Consider the following 24,129-nt stretch of genomic DNA (forward strand, 5'->3'; position numbering starts at 1 on the left):
ATCGAGATCAATTCTATTTGATTGGGTCATAATATTGCGACGAAAACTTCAGAGGCTTTCGATCAATATGATAGCAGCTTTGTTTTAGATACAAGCAATTGTTGCAATCCAGTTACTAATTGATGAATTTAGGTTACTAGAAAGGTGTGAAAAAAATCATACATTTACTTTACAAACAATTTTTTTTATTACAATTTTATATTTAAAAAAATGACAATTCCATTTTCATCTAAGGAATGTTTTTAAAGAAAATTCGTATTGGTTTATCCAGGTGACTAGTAGTAGTAACTACTACAATTGCAATGATATTGATTTTTTAAATGTCAAAGCAATTTCTGTTTTCAGTAGTAGTACGGTATGTTAACAAAAAATAAGCACCATTTTGAGTCTGTCCTCAGCATTTGGACAATTTTCCCACACATTGATAATCTACGTGACACAAAAAATACATGTATCAACAATTCAAGATTCAAGAAATGTTATTGGTTTTGCTTGATATAATTAAGACAATAAAACAACTAAGCAAAAATACATCAAATCGCAAATGGCAATGTTAAAATACTATTAAAATGTTAGAATACTGTTTAAAAAAACTATTAAAAATAAGCACCATACAAAAATACATTATCTCTAATATATTCTGATGATTTAAGAAATATGATCATTAATAATATCTTTCAATAATATAATTCGTGAATCAATCCATGTTTGGATTACAGAGGTTTCTTTTTTATTTCCCCACAGTGTTTGATTGTTCATTTCACTTAACTTTAAGGGTTCCTTACAAGTGTGGTATATCATTAGCATAGTTCACTATACTTGTCATACCAAAGCTGATATCTATTGAGAATAGATATTTTTGTTGAACTAATTTCCATTTTTCTGGATCAGGACTTAATAACCCCTTGACCAAATTTAATTTCAATGATTTAATCGTATTGTTAAAATTGGTTAAATTGATGCCGCCATTATTTACAATTAAAAATGATTTGGTTAATTTCATTGATTAATGTTTTGGAATGCCAATAATGCTGGCATAGGCCTATATTAACCTTGGCATTGCTAATGTTTTTATTACGGTTACTTTAACAAATAAAGTTAGATTTCTTTCCCAAAATTAAATTTTGAGTAGAGTTTTTTCAAAAAATATTTACCTTTTCAACCAAATTTTTTAATAACATTTTCCCCTGTTATATCGAAAAAAATGCCTAAAAAACATGACTGGTTCTTTTACCCGTTGAATTTCGAATGGTTAACTTAAGTTTTCTTTACTTGAACCAATCCACATTCCTGCAACTTTGCAAAAAGAATATACCTCACCTAGACAAGCCTTTACACTTTTAACATCTCAAAAATAAATGTGTCATCAGCTAATTGTGCAATTTTGATTTCTTGGTACCTATTTACAGTCACTATTGGTACATTTATACCTTTACACATTGTTTCTAATGTTAGACCATTCAACGGTTGATATAAAAAGAAGTGAAACTGGAGGGATCCTTGTCTAATACCACCATTCATATTAAAACTTTTTGATAACCAGTCATTATTTATGGTAATAGACTCACTTTTACAATATAAAGTTTTCACCCATTTAATGAAATCCTTACCAAAACCAAATGTTGACAATGACTTAATTAAAAATGATCTATCAATTGAATCGAATGCCGTAGCAAATTCCAAAAGAACCTCTTACTTATAATTCTGCTTATCAGTATATTCTAGAATGTCTTCAACAAGCCAATTCTTTCCAGCAAATATCCCTCTGGCTCATTATTGTAACATACGTGCATGTTGCATTTGTGCGGATAACCTAACTATAGTAAATGACGAGTTCAAATCATCTAGTTTTATACAAGTTCAATTGGAATCCGATGAATATTTTCCACAAATTCATCAAAATTATTTGGTTTTTACTGTTTGATCCACCACAGCATACCGGTACTTCATAGTTGGTACATTCACCAACAGCGATAACCATGATTACAACAATCACACGCGCAAAACCATTGATAAAAGCCAGCTGTAATAAAGAAAAATTCTGAATTCACATGTGTAAATGTTTTCAAGGCAAAAGAGTGTGTGAACAGGGGTAACCATCTATGTACGGGCAAGCAATGTAGGCCTACACATTACCGGTAGTAGAATTTATATTCAGTGTGTTATAGCCATTATCAGAAATGACTTTTCTACTAGAATCACAGAGTGAGTCGGTTGCGACCTATTGTCAATGAACTTGCAATATAAGTGTTATGTATGTATGATATATATAGCCACAAATGAAAAACCTCACTCTTACATGTAGGATATGATGAGCTGTAGTGTGCCTGGTTACAAAATATTACTGTTTCTTCTTCTGGAAATGTAACACCAAAACTATCACAACATGTAGTAATGTTTCCTTCATATTCACCATTTACAACACGGATTTTTGACGAACATGTCGCTGTAAAGATATGAAAGATACAGTTTAATTTCTATCAAAAGCACGTAGACCTACAATGTGAACTGGGGAAAGGTCACGGATTTAAAAAGTTTAGGAACATAAGGACAAGTAATTTACATATGACCGGTGATATATTTCTATTCTTTGTTTTATAGTAATTATTATTACTAGATGGTTCTCGAATACATAGTACTGTAATTTCAAATGTACGTACCGCAGGAAAATAATACATGTTGTTTACAGGAACGAATAAATAGACACGGTGATTTATGTACTCAACTAAAATTAGTACCCTCGGAATTACTTCCGAAAGAGAAACTTGTCACATAATTGTTTGAGTCAAATTTAAACAAATTTAATTTGTGTTTTGTATGTATAAATATATCTCATTTAGTAACGAAATATTAATTGTTTTTATGTTTTACAAATAATATACCACTAAACACAGTAAAACATTGCGACAATACTTTGTTGAAACTGTCACCCTCATAGTCGATTGAAATAGTACAGTACATGTAACGATGCGATACATCACTACGACGTTTATATATTTTTTTTGTAATTACAGTATCTATATATAAATTTACGTAAGGGCAAAATTCGGTAAATCGCGCCTTAATTCTAGAATTTTTACTCGATGGTATATAAAGTTGGTTCGTACTTTCGGTACTGATTTTAACAACCTGATGTAACTCTGTTTACTAATTAAATTAAGTTAGATAATTAGTTATTGACGATTAAAACGAATTTAGGTTCAACGATTTGCCCCAAATAGGGGTGTTTTCCGATCGTGGTATACACTGTCTAATGGATGTCCATCTTGAAAAATACCCGCCAGAAAAATGCGAGGAGGCTTCGCATTTTCCTATCTCCTCCTACGATAATTGTTTTTAATAGCTGAAAACCGGTTGAACAGCTAGAGTACAGCATCATAATGTTGAAGACAGGCCGATTTTCTTAAAAAATACTATTTTGATAGATTTAATATACGATTATACAAATTATTGATTTGCGATGAATGGAACATCCCAATCTCTCACTCTGCCAGAGTTTGGTTTAACACAAGTAGGTAAATTTATGAGCCCTTGGTTTAACCATGGAGAAATAAGTTAACTTATTTCTCCATGGTTAAACACATATGGTAGGTAAATATATGGGCCCTTTTAGAATAAACTTGCAATACATTGACAATACTGTAAATTAAATACCTATTAACTATTTTTTGTCCTCATTTGAATCGAGCATTTCTTACTGTGAATGTTCGTACTGTTAGATGTAATATAAAAATATACAAATAAACTTGATTACTGAGATTGTGGATAGGCTCTACTGTTAGATATACAAATAAACTTTATACTGACAAATGTTATACTGTATTTAGAGGTATATTATTTATAGGCCTATAAAACATGAAAAAAATATTTCGTTACTGAGTGGATAAAGAATATATTTAAAAATTGTTCCTCTTTGTACCTATCCGCTTTCCCATCCCTCAACCCTAATGTTACATACAAAACACAAATTCAAAAATTTGGACTCATTTTGTGGTAAGTTTCTCCTTCGGAAGTAATTCCCAGGGTGCTAATTTTAGTTGACTACATAAATCACAGTGTCTATTTATTCGTTCCTGTAAACGACATGTATTATTGTCCTGCGGTACGTACATTTGAAATCGCCGGTTTTGTTACGCTGAAATTACCGTGTATTCGAGAACCATCTGTGGGCACGACCTAGATGGTACGCGAGCGTACCATCTAGTTATTACAATTAAACGTTAAGAAGCAACTGTCAGTAATAAAGTTTATTTGTATAGTTTATATAAATGTAAAACAATGTGAAAACCACCTCTATTCGGGGCAAATCATAATTCGCTTTAATTGTCAATAAATATTAAATGATTTAACTCAACTTAATTAGTTGGCCTAATGGTTTTCAATTGTTTCTTAGAGCCAATTGATATTTCATACTGGTTTCTATCCACCAAAGTTGTTCGTTTAGGGCATTTGATCCTTCGTACAGTAAGCCTATCCTCTACTGGCTTTACAACGCTACTCATGCCAGTGAGGGGAGGGTGGTGGTGTGGGTGGTTTAACTGCAATAATACAGTTTTGTAGTAGACGGCGACTGAAAACGCTAGTTCATTAAAAACCTATATCCAACATCTGCAGCACAGATTGAAAAAAATGAATCGAATTTCTGTTATGAGTGTACTTGCCTTTACGACGCCTGAGGGAATAGACAATTGTGGAACAGAAATTGGAATGTTCCATTCATCGCAAATCAATAGGCCTACATTTGTATAAACGTATATTAAATCTATCAAAATAGTATTTTTTTAAGAAAATCGGCATGTCTTCAACATTATGATTCTGTACACGAGCTGTTCAACCGGTTTTCAGCTATTAAAAAGCAATTATCGTAGAAGGAGATAGGAAAATGCGAAACATCCTCGTATTATTGTGTGCGGGTATTTTTCAAGATGGACATCCATTAGACAGTGTATACCACGATCGGAAATCACCCTTTTTTTGGGCAAATCGTTGAACCAAAATTCGTTTTAATTGTCTGTAACTAATTATCTAACTCAATTTAATTAGTAAACAGGGTTACATCAGGTGGTTAAAATCAGTACCGAAAGTACGAACCAACTTTATATACCATCGAGTAAAAATTCCAGAAGTAAGGCGCGATTTACCGAATTTTTGCCCTTACGTAAATTTATATATAGATTATTAGAGACTTTCTACTACCAAAACAATGTAGTGAATCGGCTGCAAACCCATGTCACTTAACGCGCTTTAAGTTATTGTATTTTATATATGGCCACAAATGCGAAACCCACCTTTGCATTCAGGATTTGGTGAGCTGTATTGTCCAGGCATCAAAATATTATGTAGAAAAAGACTAAAACCGCCCTAGGCTTTCAGCGTTGGAGAGAAAACGATTTAATAAATTTAAGAGTACAAGGACAAGCAATGTACACATGACCGGTGGTAGATTTTCTATTCTATGGTTTATTCATTATCAGAAAAGACTATCTACTACAAGATCCACAGAGTGAGTCGGCTGCGAACCTATGCCAATAAACTCGCTCTGTAAGTGTTTGTTTATGTATGGCAATTGTATATTTATATATAACATGCTACCCACGAACGAACCACACGTGCTAAGACTACCTCAGCTGGCCTAGTAGACACATCGGTTCTCCCTGAAGAATAGACGGAACTGCTTGTATTGGTCTTGACTTTAAAAAATGTTTACAGGAGTCCTTTAAATCTGTGCTACAATGACAATCTCAAATAAGAGAAGACTTAAGTAAAGCTATTGATTTTAACTCGGAAAGGATTGCAGTTTTTGGATCAAAACATAAGGCCTCATGAATCGAATGACAAGGCCCGTGAATCTGATATTCAAAATACGCAGGAACAATTAACGATCTGCCATCTTGAATTAAATAGAGCTGAACATTTTTCTAGACGCAACAACATCAGGTTTGTTGGCCTGGAACATTCGCCCGGTGAAAATAGTATCCTGATTGTTAAGAGTATTTTAACTAACACTTTACGCTATCATCTATGCCAATCACCGAGCGTGCACACCGAGCTGGACGAGGATGAAAGGTAAATCACCTCATATCCATGATGCCCTTATTCTAAATTATCGACGACCTCACGCCAAATGATCTGGCTGAAAAAAGGAGATGGAAAAATCAAGTTCGATATAGAAGAATGGGGAAAACTACGCTTCTCTGCTGGCAAATGGCGAACATCTAATGGATCTTCATCCTTCCAAGAACCTGTGCCGAACTAGCTTGTCTTCTGTGTTCTTCAACTCTTAATTATGCAATAATAATGCATGCATTATGGTATTAATTTTATTATAACCATTGATGCCGCCAGAAACAGTTACTATCCCCTTTTATTTCTAATCAGAAGTCTTTATAATAAAATAACACTACAATTTTTATTCCCATATGGCATATCTCATTTACTAATGTTTAAATTGTACTTTGTATTGCATACCTCCAAAATAATTTCAATTTTTTGAACCAGGAGCTGCACGTTTATTTTTTGGATGGATAACTTGATTCTTCCTATGATGCTTCTTAATTATTTCTTTTTTTAAATAATTATTCCGATATTAGTCGGAATATTAGTTTACAGAAACCTTTTTTAATACTGAAAAAAACAAATTTGTCTTTGTTTAACATCCCCGGCTATACCCTACTCCATTCTTCTAGAATATCCCAGGCTGGTGGAGGTGTCGCCAAATACCTTGATCATACACTTCAATGCATTAATCGACCTGACTTGAGCTCACTTATATCAATGAACTCTGAATCATTTTTTAAAGAAATCAAAGCGGAACCCAAACATATTATCCTTGGTGTTGTGTATCGTCTACAGGAACATTCACTCAATGTATTTAATCTTCGATCCTCCTCCTCCTTTCTTTTTATTTGGATATATCGTATTTTGTATCATCTTTTTTCCAACTTTTTTATTATTTCTTTCTGGGAGCCTAGGCGTTCAGTTTTTAAACTTATACAGGTTTCCACACATACTATGTTTTTTATTAGTTATTATCAAAAGTGTTTAATATTGAATCTAAAGACTCCCGAATTACCTGTAGCCACCCATTTTTGTAATAATGAGCATTCCCTTTCGGATATTACAATTTCTGGTGTTAAAGTATGTAATGGTTCTGAGACATCTCGTAGAATTATAGAAGAAAGAATAATTGTAAAGCTTGGCACTCTTGCCCCTACCGGCATAAATGTACAATTTAGATCCTTTAAACATTAATTTTGCCAGAGACATTCACATATTAACAATTATTTACACCTGAAGCTTTTGTCTTTGTTTTAAATTTCCTGCTTTATAAGCAACCATTCCTGCTTTGTACACCATATCTTTTGGAGGCGTGCTTTTATAACTATGCCTTTTGTTTGTTAACATCTTTGATTGGCTGATTTGTTTTATTATGTAATTTTGTGACTTACATATGTTATCCTTTGTTACAATTCTTTTCACCTGATGATGGGCTATGCCCGAAACATGTCGTTAAAATAAATCTATATTGAGGCAGTTTTAACTTATTTGATCTTGATTTTTTTCTATATCCTGCCTATGCAGCTCTTTGATTTATATGTTTAATATTGTATGTACTTTTAATATGTACGTGGAGAACATTTATTGAATATTTATTTATTTATTGAATATTGAATAAACAAATCAATTGTAAAACTTACGTCTACACTCTGCATATGGAAAGCTGTAAAATCCATTATAACACGTTATTGTTGATTTTCCTACCAATGTATAACCAACATCACATGTGAATGTAATGGATCCTCCATGAGTATAGCTACCAGAGTACTGACCGTTTACAATACTGATGGACGATTCACAGTTAGCTGGAGATATCAAGTAATATATTAGGAAGCTTAAAGATGTATTTTCCCCCTGAAAAAATAATTCTTAGAAAAAGTTTTGTTGAATATTCCATTTTAATGTAACATAATAGTTATCCACTTTGACCAAAAAATTGGATCGAAAAAAAATGTATTACCTGAAAAAATGTAATTTAAAGAAAACACTGGTCAAATTGGCTGTCAGCAAATGGATTTTTGGTTGAATTTAACCATTTAGTTTGTCATTTTACAAGTGAAAACATTTTTGTTTTCTATGTAAGTGATTAACTTTATTAAAACTACAAAATAACATATTAAAAGTCTGATTTATTTAATCTTTATTTTTCATGTTTTTGGGGGACAATACATCTTTAATAGTGGGGCACCTTAGACCAAAAATACTATTTAGTTAGAAGAATAAAACTTGGTATGGCAACTTGTATAAAAAATGTGCAACTTTTAAGATTTGACATTTGACCTCAGATAATGTCCGATTCCTCAGAACTCGCAAACCGTACATCCTAGAACGCCGCTGTCCTAGAAACATGAAAATAATGGCAAGTCCCAACCATGGTGAGGCTGAGGTAGTAAAGTCCATCAATCCCAAAACACAGTAACTAAAGTACTAGTAATTCTAAAGTAACTGAAGTTATTTGTTCGTATCAGTCGTTTCATTTTCTGATAAACTGTGAACACGTACAATATAGTTTATAATAAGTCATCCTGTAATTGGCTATATGGCTGTTGGATGTATGTGAAATAAAATAAAATAAAAATAATTATTTAGTCTCCTATCAATTAAATTCTTTGACATCTCACTCCCTGTCGAAAATTGCTTGATCTTCCCCACCCACATCTTTTGAAACAGATCTATGTCGATGGTAATACTGAGTGTCATGGTCAGTTCAAGTGTTTTTTAAATAACCATGTAGTAGTTTGTGCAGATAATTTGCTTATCCATGGTCTAGAGTATGACCACCAGCTACCAAAAACATTTTTGAAATGTAATTAAAATTGTGATATCTTGAATGGTTTGAGCAATTAGCTGCATGGAAAACATTTTACTGTATGTTGATTATGGATTGTTAATAATAGCTTCTCAACTTTACTAAACTAAACAGTATTCGACGATTCAAGGACCGATTTGATTTATGTTTTTTATACATTTCTTTTTTTTTGTTTTAGATTTATTATGAATTTTCATAAATGTGCGTCTGACTACTAGAAGCGCAGCGTTACTTACGCGAGATTATAGTTATAAACGTCTGGTATATAAAGTTACGTCAAACATGAAATTACGCGCGCGTTACTTCTGACGGCCGACGGGTAAGGTTGAAGTAACTTACAAAAAGCGTCTTCACGGTGATTACCCAGGTCTGACAACAAACTACCACGAGGTATAATTACTCCTACTTACTCATAACTTACCAAAAGTAGATTTTATATCAAGGATATGAATATAAATTGCAGGCGCACGTTTATAAAATTAAAATCAAAATAGAGCACGTTTAAGGTCATTTTGAGCATTTAAATATGTTCTATATGTGTTGCGCCGCGCGCAAGTTTCTTTGCGCTCAGCACGTAAGTAAACGTAAAACGACCGATTTGATTTATGTTCTTTTATACAATTTTTTTTTCAATTTATTATGAATTTTCATAAACTTCAAATTCATTCGAAATTATGATACACGTCAGGACCGTAGCCAGCATGAGGCAAACAAAATTTCCTCTGCATATATCGTCATCTTTTATATTAATAATTATATTTAAATCCTTGCACGTCAACCTTAAAAATTCGTGCGCTCAAAAATTGGGTCTTAATGTTTTAATGCAAATTTATGTTAAAATATGCCTATTTTGAATATTTTATACCCAATCTGTATGAAAGGCACCTCATTGTTCCTTTTAAATTTGTTTATCAATTGTTGATTTTTTGTTCTTTTCTTCATAAATCATTACTTCAACAACAGAACGCATTTCGCTTACACGTAGCTCATTTTTCGTAAATTGTAATTGGTTATGAATATTTTCTTTCGCCATACCACCATTTTCATTTGATGACATTATCGTTTCTAAAAGTTTGATTAACGTGGCTCACCTATTTTCAAATTGTTTTTTTTTTAATCTGTTATATATAGCTCCTTACAATGAAATGTGACCCTCAAGTCAATCACCCATGAGTATAGCTAGCAGAGAACCGACCATTTGCAATACGGATAAATGACGCAAAGTTAGCTATTGGAGAGGACATACGAATGCATTTAGAAGTCGCCAATTTAGGTATGGTAAATCAACATTAGTTTTACCATTAATGTAAATATGTATGACTAGAAATAATAATACCCACCTTTGCACTGCGCATATGATGAGCTGTATTGTCCATTATCACACGTTATTGTTCTTTCTCCTACCAATGTATAACCAGCATAACATCTGAATGTAATGGATCCTCCATGAGTAAAGCTACCATAATACTGACCATTTACAATACTTATAGATGACTCGCAGTTAGCTATGGAGAAAGTTTTATCATATATCATTTTAAATGGCACATAAATGTCAATGGAAAACGTTTAAGCAATGAACAATGTGCAACTAATATTACAATTCGTTATACGTTTGTCAAGACATTGCATACATACCTCTACACACAGAATATGATGAGCTGTATTGTCCATTATCACACGTTATTGTTGATTCTCCTACCAACGTATAACCAACATCACATGTGAATGTAATGGATCCTCCGTGAGTAAAGATACCAGAGTACTGGCCATTTACAATACTTATAGATGACTCGCAGTTAGCTATGGAGAAAGTTTTATCATATATCATTTTAAATGGCACATAAATGTCAATGCATAAAACGTTCAAGCAATGAACAATGTGCAACTAATATTAACATTTGTTATACGTTTGTCAAGACATTGTATACATACCTCTACACACAGCATATGATGAGCTGTATTGTCCATTATCACACGTTATTGTTGTTTCTCCTACCAATGTATAACCAACATCACATGTGAATGTAATGGATCCTCCATGAGTAAAGCTTCCAGAATACTGACCGTTTACAATACTGATGGACGAATCACAGTTAGCTGGGGAGAGGACACATACACATGTATTTAGATTTAAATAAATGTGCATTTTTGAAAGATCTTTCCACATATAACAACATATATATGAAATATTTCTCTTTTACCCGATTGTTGTGAAATTGATCTAAACTATATCTTTTTAGCAACAATTGCAGTTCTAACATAGTAGAAGGTGCTTGCTCCAGTTCAAATTGGGCCAGAGATAGAGTAACACATTTCAGGTTAGCTCTATTTTAATATTGATATCGTGATAGTACTTACAACTACAAACAGGGAATGCATCTTGATATTGTCCATCTAAACACACAGTACTTGAAACACCAACTAATGTGTATCCATCGAAACATGTAAATGTAGTTATGCCTCCATGTGATTGGTTTGACTTCACTCGACCATTAATGACAGGCGACGGTGTCTGACAATTAACTATAAGTTAAAGGTAGTTATTAGTTATACATATATAGTCTAGCATTTTTTATAGATACAAGTTTGGGATCAATCAATTCTTCTCTGATGACATTAATTTGACATTTTTCTTAAAAAAGTAACATAAATCTAAATGTTTACTTTTTTTTATTTCTGTCCTGTGGAATACTGAAAAGCGATTACATTTCTTGACTACAAGGCAATGAATCATTGTAAGAGCATGTCACACTGGAAGGAAGAAACTGTATGAACCCAGTGTCATTTAAAAAGTATACATTGAAAGGACGATGTCTGCATGAAAGACATTTATAAAAATTGGTACGTCGTCATGATTTATCCATTTTCCTTTCAAGATATATATTTGGCGGAAATGGTATCTCGAGTCTATACAGGTAAAAGTGTCATACTCATAGACAACCAAAACCATTGTTGGTTTTGTAATCAAAACCTTTGAGGAACTTGGCCGAGTATAATCAAGGTAATTCTAATAAATTTTACTTTCTCTTGAATATTCTTTAAAATAAACAGATAAAATCTTGATATCACCATTTTAAATTAATATTACCTGTAGATTTAGAAATATTATTTATAAAAACAAAAAGCTTTCGGATTAAACCATTAGTAATTTTAACTTACGTCGACATTCAGCAATAGCTGAGCTAAACTGTCCATTATTACAAGAAACTGTAGATTCTCCAACAAGTGTGTAACCAAAGTTACATACAATATTGAAAGAACCTCCATGGATGAAGCTGCCAAATATTAGTCCATACGCAACACTTGTTGTAGAGTCACAGTTTGCTGAAAGAATAATGAAAGTGTAATGCTTAAGTTAGAGTGATGTTGGTACTTAAAAGAATTTTGATAGCTCGTAGGCCTAATTCCTGAATAGAAATCAATTGAAACACGGATGTCATCTATGGTTGAAATAAGCAGTTTGTACAAAACGATTTGTAAAATAACTGTACCTTTACATTCCGCATATGATGAGCTGTATTGTCCATTATCACACGTTATTGTTCTTTCTCCTACCAATGTATAACCAACATCACATGTGAATGTAATGGATCCCCCATGAGTAAAGCTACCAGAATACTGACCATTTACAATACTTATAGATGACTCGCAGTTAGCTATGGAGAAAGTTTTATCATATATCATTTAAATGGCACATAAATGTCAATGGAAAACGTTTAAGCAATGAACAAATGTGCAACTAATATTGAAATTATAATACGTTTGTCAAGACATTGCATACATACCTCTACACACAGCATATGATGAGCTGTATTGTCCATTATCACAAGTTATTGTTGTTTCTCCTACCAATGTATAACCAACATCACATGTGAATTTAATGGATCCTCTATGAGTATAGCTACCAGAGTACTGGCCATTTACAATATTGATGGACGATTCACAGTTAGCTGGAGATATTAAGTAATATATTAGGAAGCTTAATAGTGGGGCTCCTTAGACCCAAAGTACTTCAAATTTAGTTAGAAGCATAAAACTTGGTATGGCAACTTGTATAAAAAATGTGCAACTTTTAAGATTTGAGGCCACTTAAAATTTGACCTCAGATAATGTCCGATTCATCAGAATTCGCAAACCGTACATCCTAGAACGCTGCTGTCATAGAAACATGAAAATAATGGCAAATGACAGGGGCGGACGCAAGGGGGATTTCCCCAGTTGCCCGAGCAACACCCTTAATTTCATGCTAAATGTTTTTTCTGTCACTAAATTAAAATTTTATCATTAATAATGAGAAGTTAAAAGTTATGTCATCTTCTTGTAAAGGTCTTCAAGTTGAATTGTGGTAACCACCTGCGCATCTAAAGCGATTTATTTACAGTTTTATTAAAGTTATTCACTTCAATAGAAAATAAAATGAAAAAAAGACAAAATAAACTTAAATTTAACAATGTGACTATTTTTTTGCTTTAAATTACAGTTTTTTCAGGTTTTACACACAAGACTTAGAGACCAGCATTAAGGTTTAAACAAATTTAATATCATATTCATTCTACTCCTACAATTATAACAAGCAACTAGAATTTAATTCGTCACTTTGACGAATTATAGGTGATCATTTTTATCATTTTAATGAAATTAACATTTTTTAAACATGCATGTACGTTAAAATGCGACCGTAAAAAGTTGATGTACGCCAACCTATGACATGATGCATATACAGATAGTGCTGAGTTGTACCTATTATGTGTCATATACAATATGTACAGTATATACTGTATATCTATATACAGTGTAGCATAGGTGAAATTACGGGACCCACATCATGTTCTAATTTTTTGGTATGATGGAATTATCATAATAAACTCGAAGATGACAATTTAGAAAGATAATGAATTGAGCAAATAAATATAAGGATTGGAAGAGAATTTAACAAGTAGAAGCGCAATGCGCGCTCTTTGAAATTTGTATAAATTTGACGAAAGAGAGAAAAAAACTACTTTTTAACTTCAACTGACCATTTCATAATGTCACAACATCCGATAGGCTTAATTTTTATATGAATTCATATCTACATTTCATCAGCTTTTACAATAAATTATAATAGTCAAGGTCACCTTTAATTCTGAAGAGCTGTAAGATATTCAAATGTATGGTATAGCTGAAAATACATGACCTAGGTTATTCAAGTTTTTACGCATGATGACGTCATCAAAATAAAAACTTTGACAACTCATGAGAAAGATAATTAATTGAGCAAGCACATACTAAAATTTGTTCGAAACTTGGGTTCAAATAACGGAGATGCGCTCTATTGAATGTGATAACCCACACAAAAAGATAAAAATTACTAATTGTGGCCATTTGATGACGTCATATCATTTTGTACGTCTAATGTGTATATACATTTATATCTACAACTCATTTGCTTCCATATTAAGTTTAAAAAATTGGATGTCACCTTCCATTCTGAAGAGTTATATTCATTTTAAAAAGGCCTTATTTTTCACCATTTTCAGCACTTTGATGCAATTAATTTGCGCATTTTGTCATTTTTAACCTGCTCGTATAGCGTTATTTTAAGTCGGAACTGACTCAAATTTGGTGAATGTACTAAGGATCGTGAGTAGAATGCGATTTGTAAAAAAAATCGCATTTTTTACGCTTTTTAAGTATCGCGCGCGCAAAATGTTTTTTTTGCGCAGTAATTTTTTGAAACACGCAAATGGCCTAATTCATGCTCTAAATTGATCAAAACTTAATTTTGAGCTTTTTAAATTTTTAACGCACAAGTTTTTATTTGCTAATATTTTTACCCTTGACCTGAAGTTTACGTGTAGTGAATTTCATTAATATGTGATAATGAATTATGAAGATATGATTGATAATGTGATTTCACAAAATGGCGTATAAATGACGTCACGGTTGAGTGATCACGCTGAAAAGCTTATTAGGATTAAGTTACAGTATTTGAAAGATATTGTGAAATTTTTGTGATCATTAACATTTTATTTTTTGAGATAATTGACACACAAAATCTGTACAGAAAGAAATAAAGCGGAATAAGATTTCGTACAATAACGATAGGTGATCATTTTATTCTAAATGATCACTTAATTATTACTACATCTACGGATTTTCAATTTGACTTCTCGGGGGCTACTCGTCTTTCAGTAGGTTCGATGATCAACCTAGACAAATCGTTTTCCTACCGTATGCAATTGATTGTGGATTATTCTAATCAGTGGCGGCTGGTATCTAAATTCTCCCTTTAATTCCTCTTGGTTGAGTAAAAATTAAACAGTACTGTTATGAAACAAAGCCCAGAATGAATTGGAGAATGATACTTTAACTGGTATAGCTAGTAGCACAGTGACTAGAGTGAGTGTACAAAGTACTTGCATTGAAAGTTTGAGTTTTTTTGAGAGGATCGTCGTCTACGAATGTATGACTCAGCGATAAAATATCATTATTCCTAAACATAGCCTACTATGGTCGAGAACTATCCGTGTCCATCAAAGGTAGATAATTCCCCCTTGACAGGTTGTGGCAAAAACATAACCTGTGCGTAAACTTAAATGTATATAAATAATTTTTTTGCCGATACAATTTTTGGTCAATAACTATTATGGGACATTAAAATGGCATATTCAACAGAAATAATTGAAAAAATATTTTTTTTTTTTCAGGAGCAAAATATATCTTTAAAGGTCATGATAGCCATATTCTGTACATTCATTGCCAAGTATAATTGTACTCCATACCTGATCATGATCATTGCAATACAATAATAAATACAATACTACAATAAAATAACCTTACCAAAGCAGCGAGGAGGTTCCTCTAAAAAATTACCATTTCGACAGCGTAAATATTCATTTCCAACTAGTTTATATCCATCTAAACAATTGCACTGAATCACACCACCGTGCTTGATCGAACCATTAAAACTACCATTTAAAAGTGTTAGTTGACAATCGGCTATAAAAAAAACATGATAGAGAATTATTGAAATTGTGTTGCTTATTTCAAGGAAATCTAACGAAAGGACACTTAGCTCGCCTTGCCAAGATAGGAATACACGTAACAGTTCTTCGATCTTATGTGTGAGACGGCGACAAATAATAACATTGTTTTTTTAATCTGTTATATATAGCTCATTACAATGAAATGTGACCCTTAAGTTTATTAATCATTTATCGAATTAAGTTATAAAATAATGCAATTATAACAAAAAAATACAATATTAATTACGTCTTACTTTTGTTTCTCCTGTAAGTCATTATACATCTTCCGATATTAGAATCATTTTCTTCAACTGCTAAAAATGCAATAAATAATAAAACTATTGTATCAACATAGATGACGCAAGATGCAAGAGAAGGAATTTGGATAACGTCATAATTTGGTAAAGTTATCCAGCTAGTGAGATTTCTATTATACGTCGCATGGCATTTATGCAAATAAACCCAGGTGAGCATACGTTCAACAACGATTACGTTATCATTAGCTCATTTACGCATACTGCCGTTTCATTTTTCACAAAGTTATGTAATATATTTATATAATGGGTGTGGCTTAAGTAATGGCAACCTTGTATTGTTTAAATTATATTTTATATAGTTCCGTGGTTTTGTACATGTCATAAGTTTTAATTTAATACCAAACTTGCCAAATTAATTTGATTTCTTAAATTTTCCCACGAAGTTATGTAATATATATTAGGATGGGGCTTTGATTTAATTTGTTACCTAACTTGCCATATTTATTTATTTATTTATTTAATTTTTTCACAAAGTTATGTAATATAATAGGTGTGATTTTTATGACGTTGTTATATTGTGAAATTATATTTTTCTAATTTTACTGGTATTGTACATGTCATAAGCTATAATTTGATATTAGACTTGATATCTATATTTATGTAATTTATAGTTTTTTTTATTTTCACATAGCTACATAATAATATTTAAAAATGAGGTAATTAAATTGTTCGAATTGTCAGGCACCCCTTCTAGAATTGTTAGTTAGGTCCTAAAGAATGTTTCTGTTAAGTTTGATGCTTTTGTCACAAAGTGCACAAACTGGCCAAAAATATGACCTAAGCGACCAGAATAATATTATCTCTAGATGGGCTTTTCGAGATTATTTATAAACCAATAAAATATAGACGTGGAGGACTTGTCTTCGTGGTGGGCTTCTTTTTGATATTACACGAAACCAATTAAATGAGATGGGCGTTAATAGCTTCTTTTCAAGACTTTACAGTACTGTTGGTCTAAACAACGTCTCTTTTAAGTACTGTAGATTATTCTGATCTGATAAACGTAGAATCGTATAAGTTATCCATCCATCAAACTTTGTTCGTCAATCCGCCAACACTCATAAAGACAAAAAAAAGGGGTGTGTAGAAAGCGACGACCTCGAATTGGACGACCCCAACGACCCGGGCGACCTCGAATTGGACGACCCATAACACGAAACCGACGACCCTAGCCTAGCCTAGGCCTAAGTGTGGTATAACATCCCGAAGCCGAACATAGCCAAAGATCTTTAAACCATACCTTATATAATACTCGCAAGCAAGCAATTGATTGAAAAAATACAGAAATATCGCCATTTCATACTGAATGTGTCCACACGAACAAACGAACAGATATGGAACGCCAAGAGTGCATCATTAAAACTGCATTCGATCCGATTAGCACACGAAATACCAGGTCAAAACGGCCCCTTTTTCAGCGGCGGGTGAGAAGGTTTTACCGTATACAATGCATGTGTGAAATGTAAAGCTTTTCTTATGGCCCTCCCCCATGCACATGTTCACAACACGCTGCTTGGTAGGCATATAGTGTTCGTTATAAGAAGACCAGATGTAATTATACGTCCATGGTTCAACCATGTAATGTATAATATTTATTTCTTTTTAATTTATTTTTAATATGTCGAATGCAGTTTTAATGATGCACTCTTGGCGTTCCATATCTGTTCGTTTGTTCGTGTCGACACATTCAGTATGAAATGGCGATATTTCTGTATTTTTTCAATCAATTGCTTGCTTGCGAGTATTATATAAGGTATGGTTTAAAGATCTTTGGCTATGTTCGGCTTCGGGATGTTATACCACACTTAGGCTAGGCTATAGGGGTCGTCGGTTTCGTGTTATGGGTCGTCCAATTCTAGGTCGTCCAATTCGAGGTCGCCCGGGTCGTTGGGGTCGTCCAATTCGAGGTCGTCGCTTTCTACACACCCCAAAAAAAAGATATAACTTACCATTAGACTGGATCCTACTCGTGGGTTGTGGGAGTGTAGTCCCAGACACATAGGAGTTGATCATCAGGAAAAACCAAGGAAATAGAATCATTATTTTCTTCATTTTAGTTTATGTACAGCCAGCACATACATACGAAATGATGAAATGGTTGATTTCCTCCGACAACATCTTTATGTTAAAAAAAAACAGTATGCATAATTAAAACCAAAGGATTGGAAATGTGATGTTTAATTCATTTTCAAAAACTATACCATTGTTTTATTAATGATTAGGCCATACTAGATGATTCTCGAATACACAGTTATTTCAGCGTAAAGAAAACTGGCGACTTCAAATGTACGTACCGCAGGACAATACTAATTAGTAATTGTCGTTTACAGAAACGAATAATATATATTGTTTGTAATTATTATTTAATACAAACGTTGAGAAGCAACTGTCAGTAATAAAGTGTATTTGTATATTATGTATTTATAATCAAACAGTGGCTTACCCACACACACAGTAATAAAGTGTATTTGTATATTATATCTAACAGTACCAACACTCACAGTAAGAAATTCGCGTTTCAAATGGCGACCAAAAGTGGTTAATACGTATTTACAGTATTGCAATACTATACCTTAGGCTTTAAGTTTATTCTCCACAAGGGTCCATACATTTTCCAATTTACCTACTTGTGTTAAACAAAATAATTTGGAATGTTTCATTCATCGCAAACGAATACATTTGTATAAACGTATAATAATGCTCATTCGTTCTAAATGCATAAATAGAATACCAATAATCCCACTGTAATTACTGAATTTGTCAAAAATAGATGATACATGGCAAATTTTACCATTTGGAAATACAGTACAGAAAATCAAGTGAAAAGCATGTGAATACAAAATTTAGGATCATAGTAGCCATATTCACCAAACCAATCATACAAAAAATCTAAAATAAAAATTCCCCCTTACTGGTATTCATTAGATAAAAATGTTTTAATTCAAAGGGTAAGTGTTTTCTTTAGCCATGGTTGGTAAATACGGCACTGAGTGACTGACACATAATTAGACTACCGGATGATACACCAATTAAACAAACAATGAAGGAAACTAAAAAGAAAGTAAAACCACCACCAATCAAGGAAAACAAAAGATAACTGGATAAACCAAATAAAACAAACAAAAAAGGGGGAAATATAGACACATTAACAGACCAACCTGCCCTAACCAGAAAAAGTTGAAAACGTGGAAAGCTTAATGTCTGAATTACAGAAAATGTTTAAGAATGATACAGCACTGACTTCTTAAATAAACCAGAAACACAAAAGCAGAATTTATCTTAATCATTAATTCACAATAGCCAGACTTTCGCTAAAAACCAGCGTCAAATTCACTATTCACACTTAGGGAAATACAATTAACATTAAAAATTTAAGAGCCAATGTCTGTAAAAATCAAAGATTTTGTGGAAGATGTAAAAAAAATGGATTTCTCTTAAATTTTTACCATGGATAGGCACTTCAATAAAAAGCATATCTACAGCATTCATTTTAATTGTTAGCCTTCGTTGCCATGTCAACGGCTAATTATCCAAATTTGGATGTTTTTGCCATTTTTCACAGATTCCGTATAGTGAAAAAGGATGAACTTGTATACTTATTTTAAACCAACAAAACTTACATAAAACAGTTTTTGTTTATTACAGCTAAACAACAAAATATTGAGTTTCATTTAATGTATAAAATTACAAAAACATTCCTATAACTTCCAAAGTGGTATTTTTATATCAATGAGGTTTTTTTAATTTGATAGTCAATAGTTTTTTCAACAATAAACATTAAAAACAAGGCCATATAGATGGCTGCAGTCGCGTGCTCATTAGTGTTTACCGACCGACCAACCTACCAACTGACCGAAATTACTGTACATGTTTAAAAATGTTGAAATGTAAAAACATTTATATATTTTTTTAATTTACACGTGCGTAGCCTGTCACTTTTGACGTCCTCGTATAACGTAATTTCGAGTTGAAAAGTAAGTCAAGAAAACAGAAATCGGGCAAATAGAGTGCGCAATAACATTTAACGCGCAGTGCGCGCGCAAAAATCTGCGCACTCATGGCAATTTTGTAAACGCTTAAAATTGCCTGAAACGTACTCTTATTTCATCGAAAATAAATTTTGAAAATTTTAAGCGCGCGTACGCATGCGTTACATGCGCTACGTATGTAATTGTATTGCCATATGATGATTTATGCCCTGAAATTTATGAGTACCAAATTTTATTTAATTGTGATTCATGGTTTTGAAGATATGATTACAAACGTGATTTCGTTAAATCGTGCGTAGACCGCGTAATTTTTTATTGCGCACCGTGAAAACATAACCACATCGATTCCTGGCCATAAGGAATATACTGTGACAAATTGACTTAGCTAGATTAAACTGATATCAAGATAAGGTCAGAAAGCGATAAAACGCATAGTGATACCGGACCGACAGACAGACCGACCGACCGACCAACCGACATAGTAAACTATAGAGTCGCGTCCACGCGACTAAAAAAACTGAGGTAAACTACATACATAGCTTTTGTGTTGCCAAGAAAATACGAAAAATACAAACAAAATAACAACAAACAAAACACAAGAAATTAAATTCAAATATGGTTAATCCAATAATAAAATGTATTTGGCTTGCCATAATGTTACTAGAGTCATACGAATAGTTTAGATAAAATACGAGAATGTTTTGCCAGGTTTATTTCAATTCGTCACTCGTCACACGAACCGGGGAATCGTCATTTTGGCACGAATTTTTTTTGTATATTTCGAAAGTATTTATTCTAAAGAACAATTGATGCAAATATCAACTGCGTATCTTATTTCATTAATTATTTTAATTATAATTTGGCGAATACTGTATGATATTATAATCATTCGTCACACGAAGCGAATATGGAATGTCGATTCGTCACTTTGTGGGAGGAAAACGCGCATCACGCACACTGTTTACACGGCTCAATAAACTGCGAATATGCGATTCGTCACTAATTGCAGGTGATCTGATTGGTTTATTACGTATCTGGAACATACCATTATTTGATGGACAATGTTCAGTCTCGCGAAGACAGATTGAGCATATATAGGTTATAGAATATTGAACAGTATTTTACCCAGTAAAATCTGATTTATGTGGTTATTGATAAATCACCTCTATTGATGATCCTACTAAGGATAATCTTTCATTTCTGTATACACGTTTTTATTAAACAATTCATACATGTTGATGTTAGACTATTTACATACTGTATTTTTTTCTTGCTTTTTAAATTATATTGTTACGGCATTAAATTAGTTCGTCATTAAATACCTTGGTGGGCATGGCTATAAAAAATTCTATACTGTATATAGTCTGCAAAACTGTGATAGGCCCTACACTAATTACATAGTCATAGTAATTTTATAGTCATGCGTAAGATAAAAAAAAAAACGAAATTTGAAACCAATATTAAATATAAAATGTGATATTTTACATGCTGACCTTAAATGAAATTGTTATCAAAAACTTTTCATCTCGTTTATTTCATCTTTTATAAATAATAAAAATCACAAGGTACATAGCACTTTTGAATTTAAAAAGGGTAAAAATGCATTTCACACCAGGGCTTCAATAGTTGTAGCATTAACATACCTGAGTATATCAATGACTTTTGATTGGTTAAATTTTGGGGAAGGGAAGTGGTGGAACCAGGATTTTGAAATAGTTATGGGGAGGGTTGGAGGTGAGGGTCTTAACAATTAAAGTAAAGATCTGAACTTAACTTTATGTCCTATCTTTTGCATTGCAATTTTTAAATTTGGCGGACTGGGTGGGTGCAGATTGAATCCGTCTATTGGTTGGGGCAATGGTAGCGACAGTGTGGTAGTTTTGTGACGAAATTAGGGTGGCGCTTGGCTGCATGAATTTAGTTTTGTAGTTGGTTATCTTTTTGTGGTTGTGATGGGGAAGGGAGAGGTTTGGGGTGTGAGATGAGTAATCTGTTGCAAAGATTAAAATTTACAACGATCTGGTATAATTTATTCAAATTTCCAGAGGATATAACTTGAAAATGACACTAAAACTGGGAATTACAGAATCTATAATTACAAATATTGTTTTTTTTTTCTCACAAAACAACTAGAATTATATAAAACAATAAGAATTGTTCTGACCAAAGGGTTTATAATCAGATAATCAAAGAAAACAAAATGTTTTTACTAATATACCATGTTTTTTTAAAATAAAAATGCCTATATTTCTGGTAACATCGCTTACCCCAGCATTTTATTTTAGAAATCACTTATTAAACATTAGACCTACCTATTTGTAATAAATCAGCTTAAAAAAATACACCACTTTGGGCGTTATGGTGAAGTAATGTTTAGTTGTTTTTAACAATTTAAACAAACTAAAAAACACCCCTTTTTAAATAAATGGTATCTCCCAAACTATGAAATTAAAAATATTTTTAAAAAATGAAATGGGTACATAATGCATTGATATTATGCATACACTTATTATTTTTTATAATTGGATGAACAAAAAAAAATATCGTTCATTAAAATACTACCAATATCAATTTTAAAAAACCTTAATAAAGAACAAAATCACAAATTTGCCCGTTGCCATGGAAATATATTTGTGAAATAAAAAATATTTCATATTTGATTTTTCTCAACAGATATATAGCCATGTGCAAAATTTTAAATAAATCCATTTTTATAGTGGGCCACTATTTTTGATTTGATCTTTTATTGTTACAGACAATGGCTCTTAAACATTCTAAGTCCTTCTACATCAGGTGGTTAAATCAGTACCGAAAGTACGAACCAACTTTATATACCATCGAGTAAAAGTTCTAGAAGTAACGTGTGATTTACCAAATTTTGCCCATACATAAATTTATATATAGATTACAAAATTAGGTCATCTTCTTATATCCACCTTCCAGAACACAGGACCACAAAGTATTTATTGAAAAATATTATTTAATATCAAAGAAATACATGTTTTCTTAAATAATTATATTTACCATTATCATTCAATAGAAAATGCATTAATATGATTTATACTGTAATTGAAATGTATCGTTTAATGTTTTAAGTTTTGTTGTAAATTTTTGTTCACTTGTATATGTTTTGTTTAATGTCGTCCCTGTCACAAAGCATGTTGCTTTTTAGGTGATGCTACCATTACTTTTGGAAATAAATGTTTCTATTCGGGAACGCTTGTTGTGTCCCAAAGGTGTCCACTTAATAGAGTTCTACTTTATTATAATGTATATGTATTGTATGTCAGTTTGTTAGAAATTATGGAATTCATATTTAATCAATAATATCTTATTAGCTGAAGGCTAGATGGAAAACTCCGATCGAATCCGTTTAAATGGCAAATCAATATATTGGATTATAGCACATGAGTTTAATTCCATCTATTCTATAAATTGCTTCATCACAATATATATTTACAGCTTCTCTTTCCCCTTTGTTGTTCTTGCTCCAGCCTTTCTGTTGTATTTCTAGATATGTATATATTGATATAGATTTTTGTAGCATACAGCTAATAGTGTCTGGAGGACAGAATATTATGCTGTAAAACTTGTCATTAAAATACTGACTGTATACTCTTGTTGTAGGTTGGAACTGTTGATCCTGTTAAAGATATCAACACCATTATTGCTCAGAATAAGGGCAAAGAATTTGAAAAAGGTAGATGTTTGTTGGTTCTCTAATTGTGGGGAATGTGCTGTGTGGCGCTCATTCAAATCAAATCTAACAACAGGACACTGAGCTCGCCAAGATAGAAACTCATAACAGTTCTTTGATCTTATGTCTGACTGTGCTACATTATTGTTCTTGTAATCTTCAAATAAATTATTTTATTTTTATAGTTTGTGATGAGATGATCAAGCAAATAAATGAATTACTAAAGCAATCTTTTGGGAAAAATATCCATGGA

The 24,129-nt window shown here is 32.3% G+C and overlaps 1 protein-coding gene across 1 annotated transcript; it reads right to left on the reverse strand.

The window, feature by feature from the left end:
• Positions 1 to 257: 257 nt before the first annotated feature.
• On the reverse strand, positions 258 to 18,241 carry LOC140057842 (C4b-binding protein alpha chain-like). The gene is made up of 6 exons (XM_072103608.1): positions 18,140 to 18,241; positions 16,128 to 16,187; positions 15,689 to 15,847; positions 7,698 to 7,862; positions 2,300 to 2,446; positions 258 to 2,023 (listed from the first exon to the last, which is right to left on the reverse strand). Exons 1-6 carry the CDS (start codon positions 18,228 to 18,230, stop codon positions 1,962 to 1,964), a joined length of 684 nt encoding a protein of 227 aa, XP_071959709.1. The 5' UTR covers positions 18,231 to 18,241; the 3' UTR covers positions 258 to 1,961.
• Between the last annotated feature and the right edge of the window lie 5,888 nt (positions 18,242 to 24,129).

This window comes from Antedon mediterranea, chromosome 1 (genome assembly GCF_964355755.1).
Source record: "Antedon mediterranea chromosome 1, ecAntMedi1.1, whole genome shotgun sequence".
Classification (NCBI taxonomy): Eukaryota; Metazoa; Echinodermata; class Crinoidea; order Comatulida; family Antedonidae; genus Antedon; species Antedon mediterranea.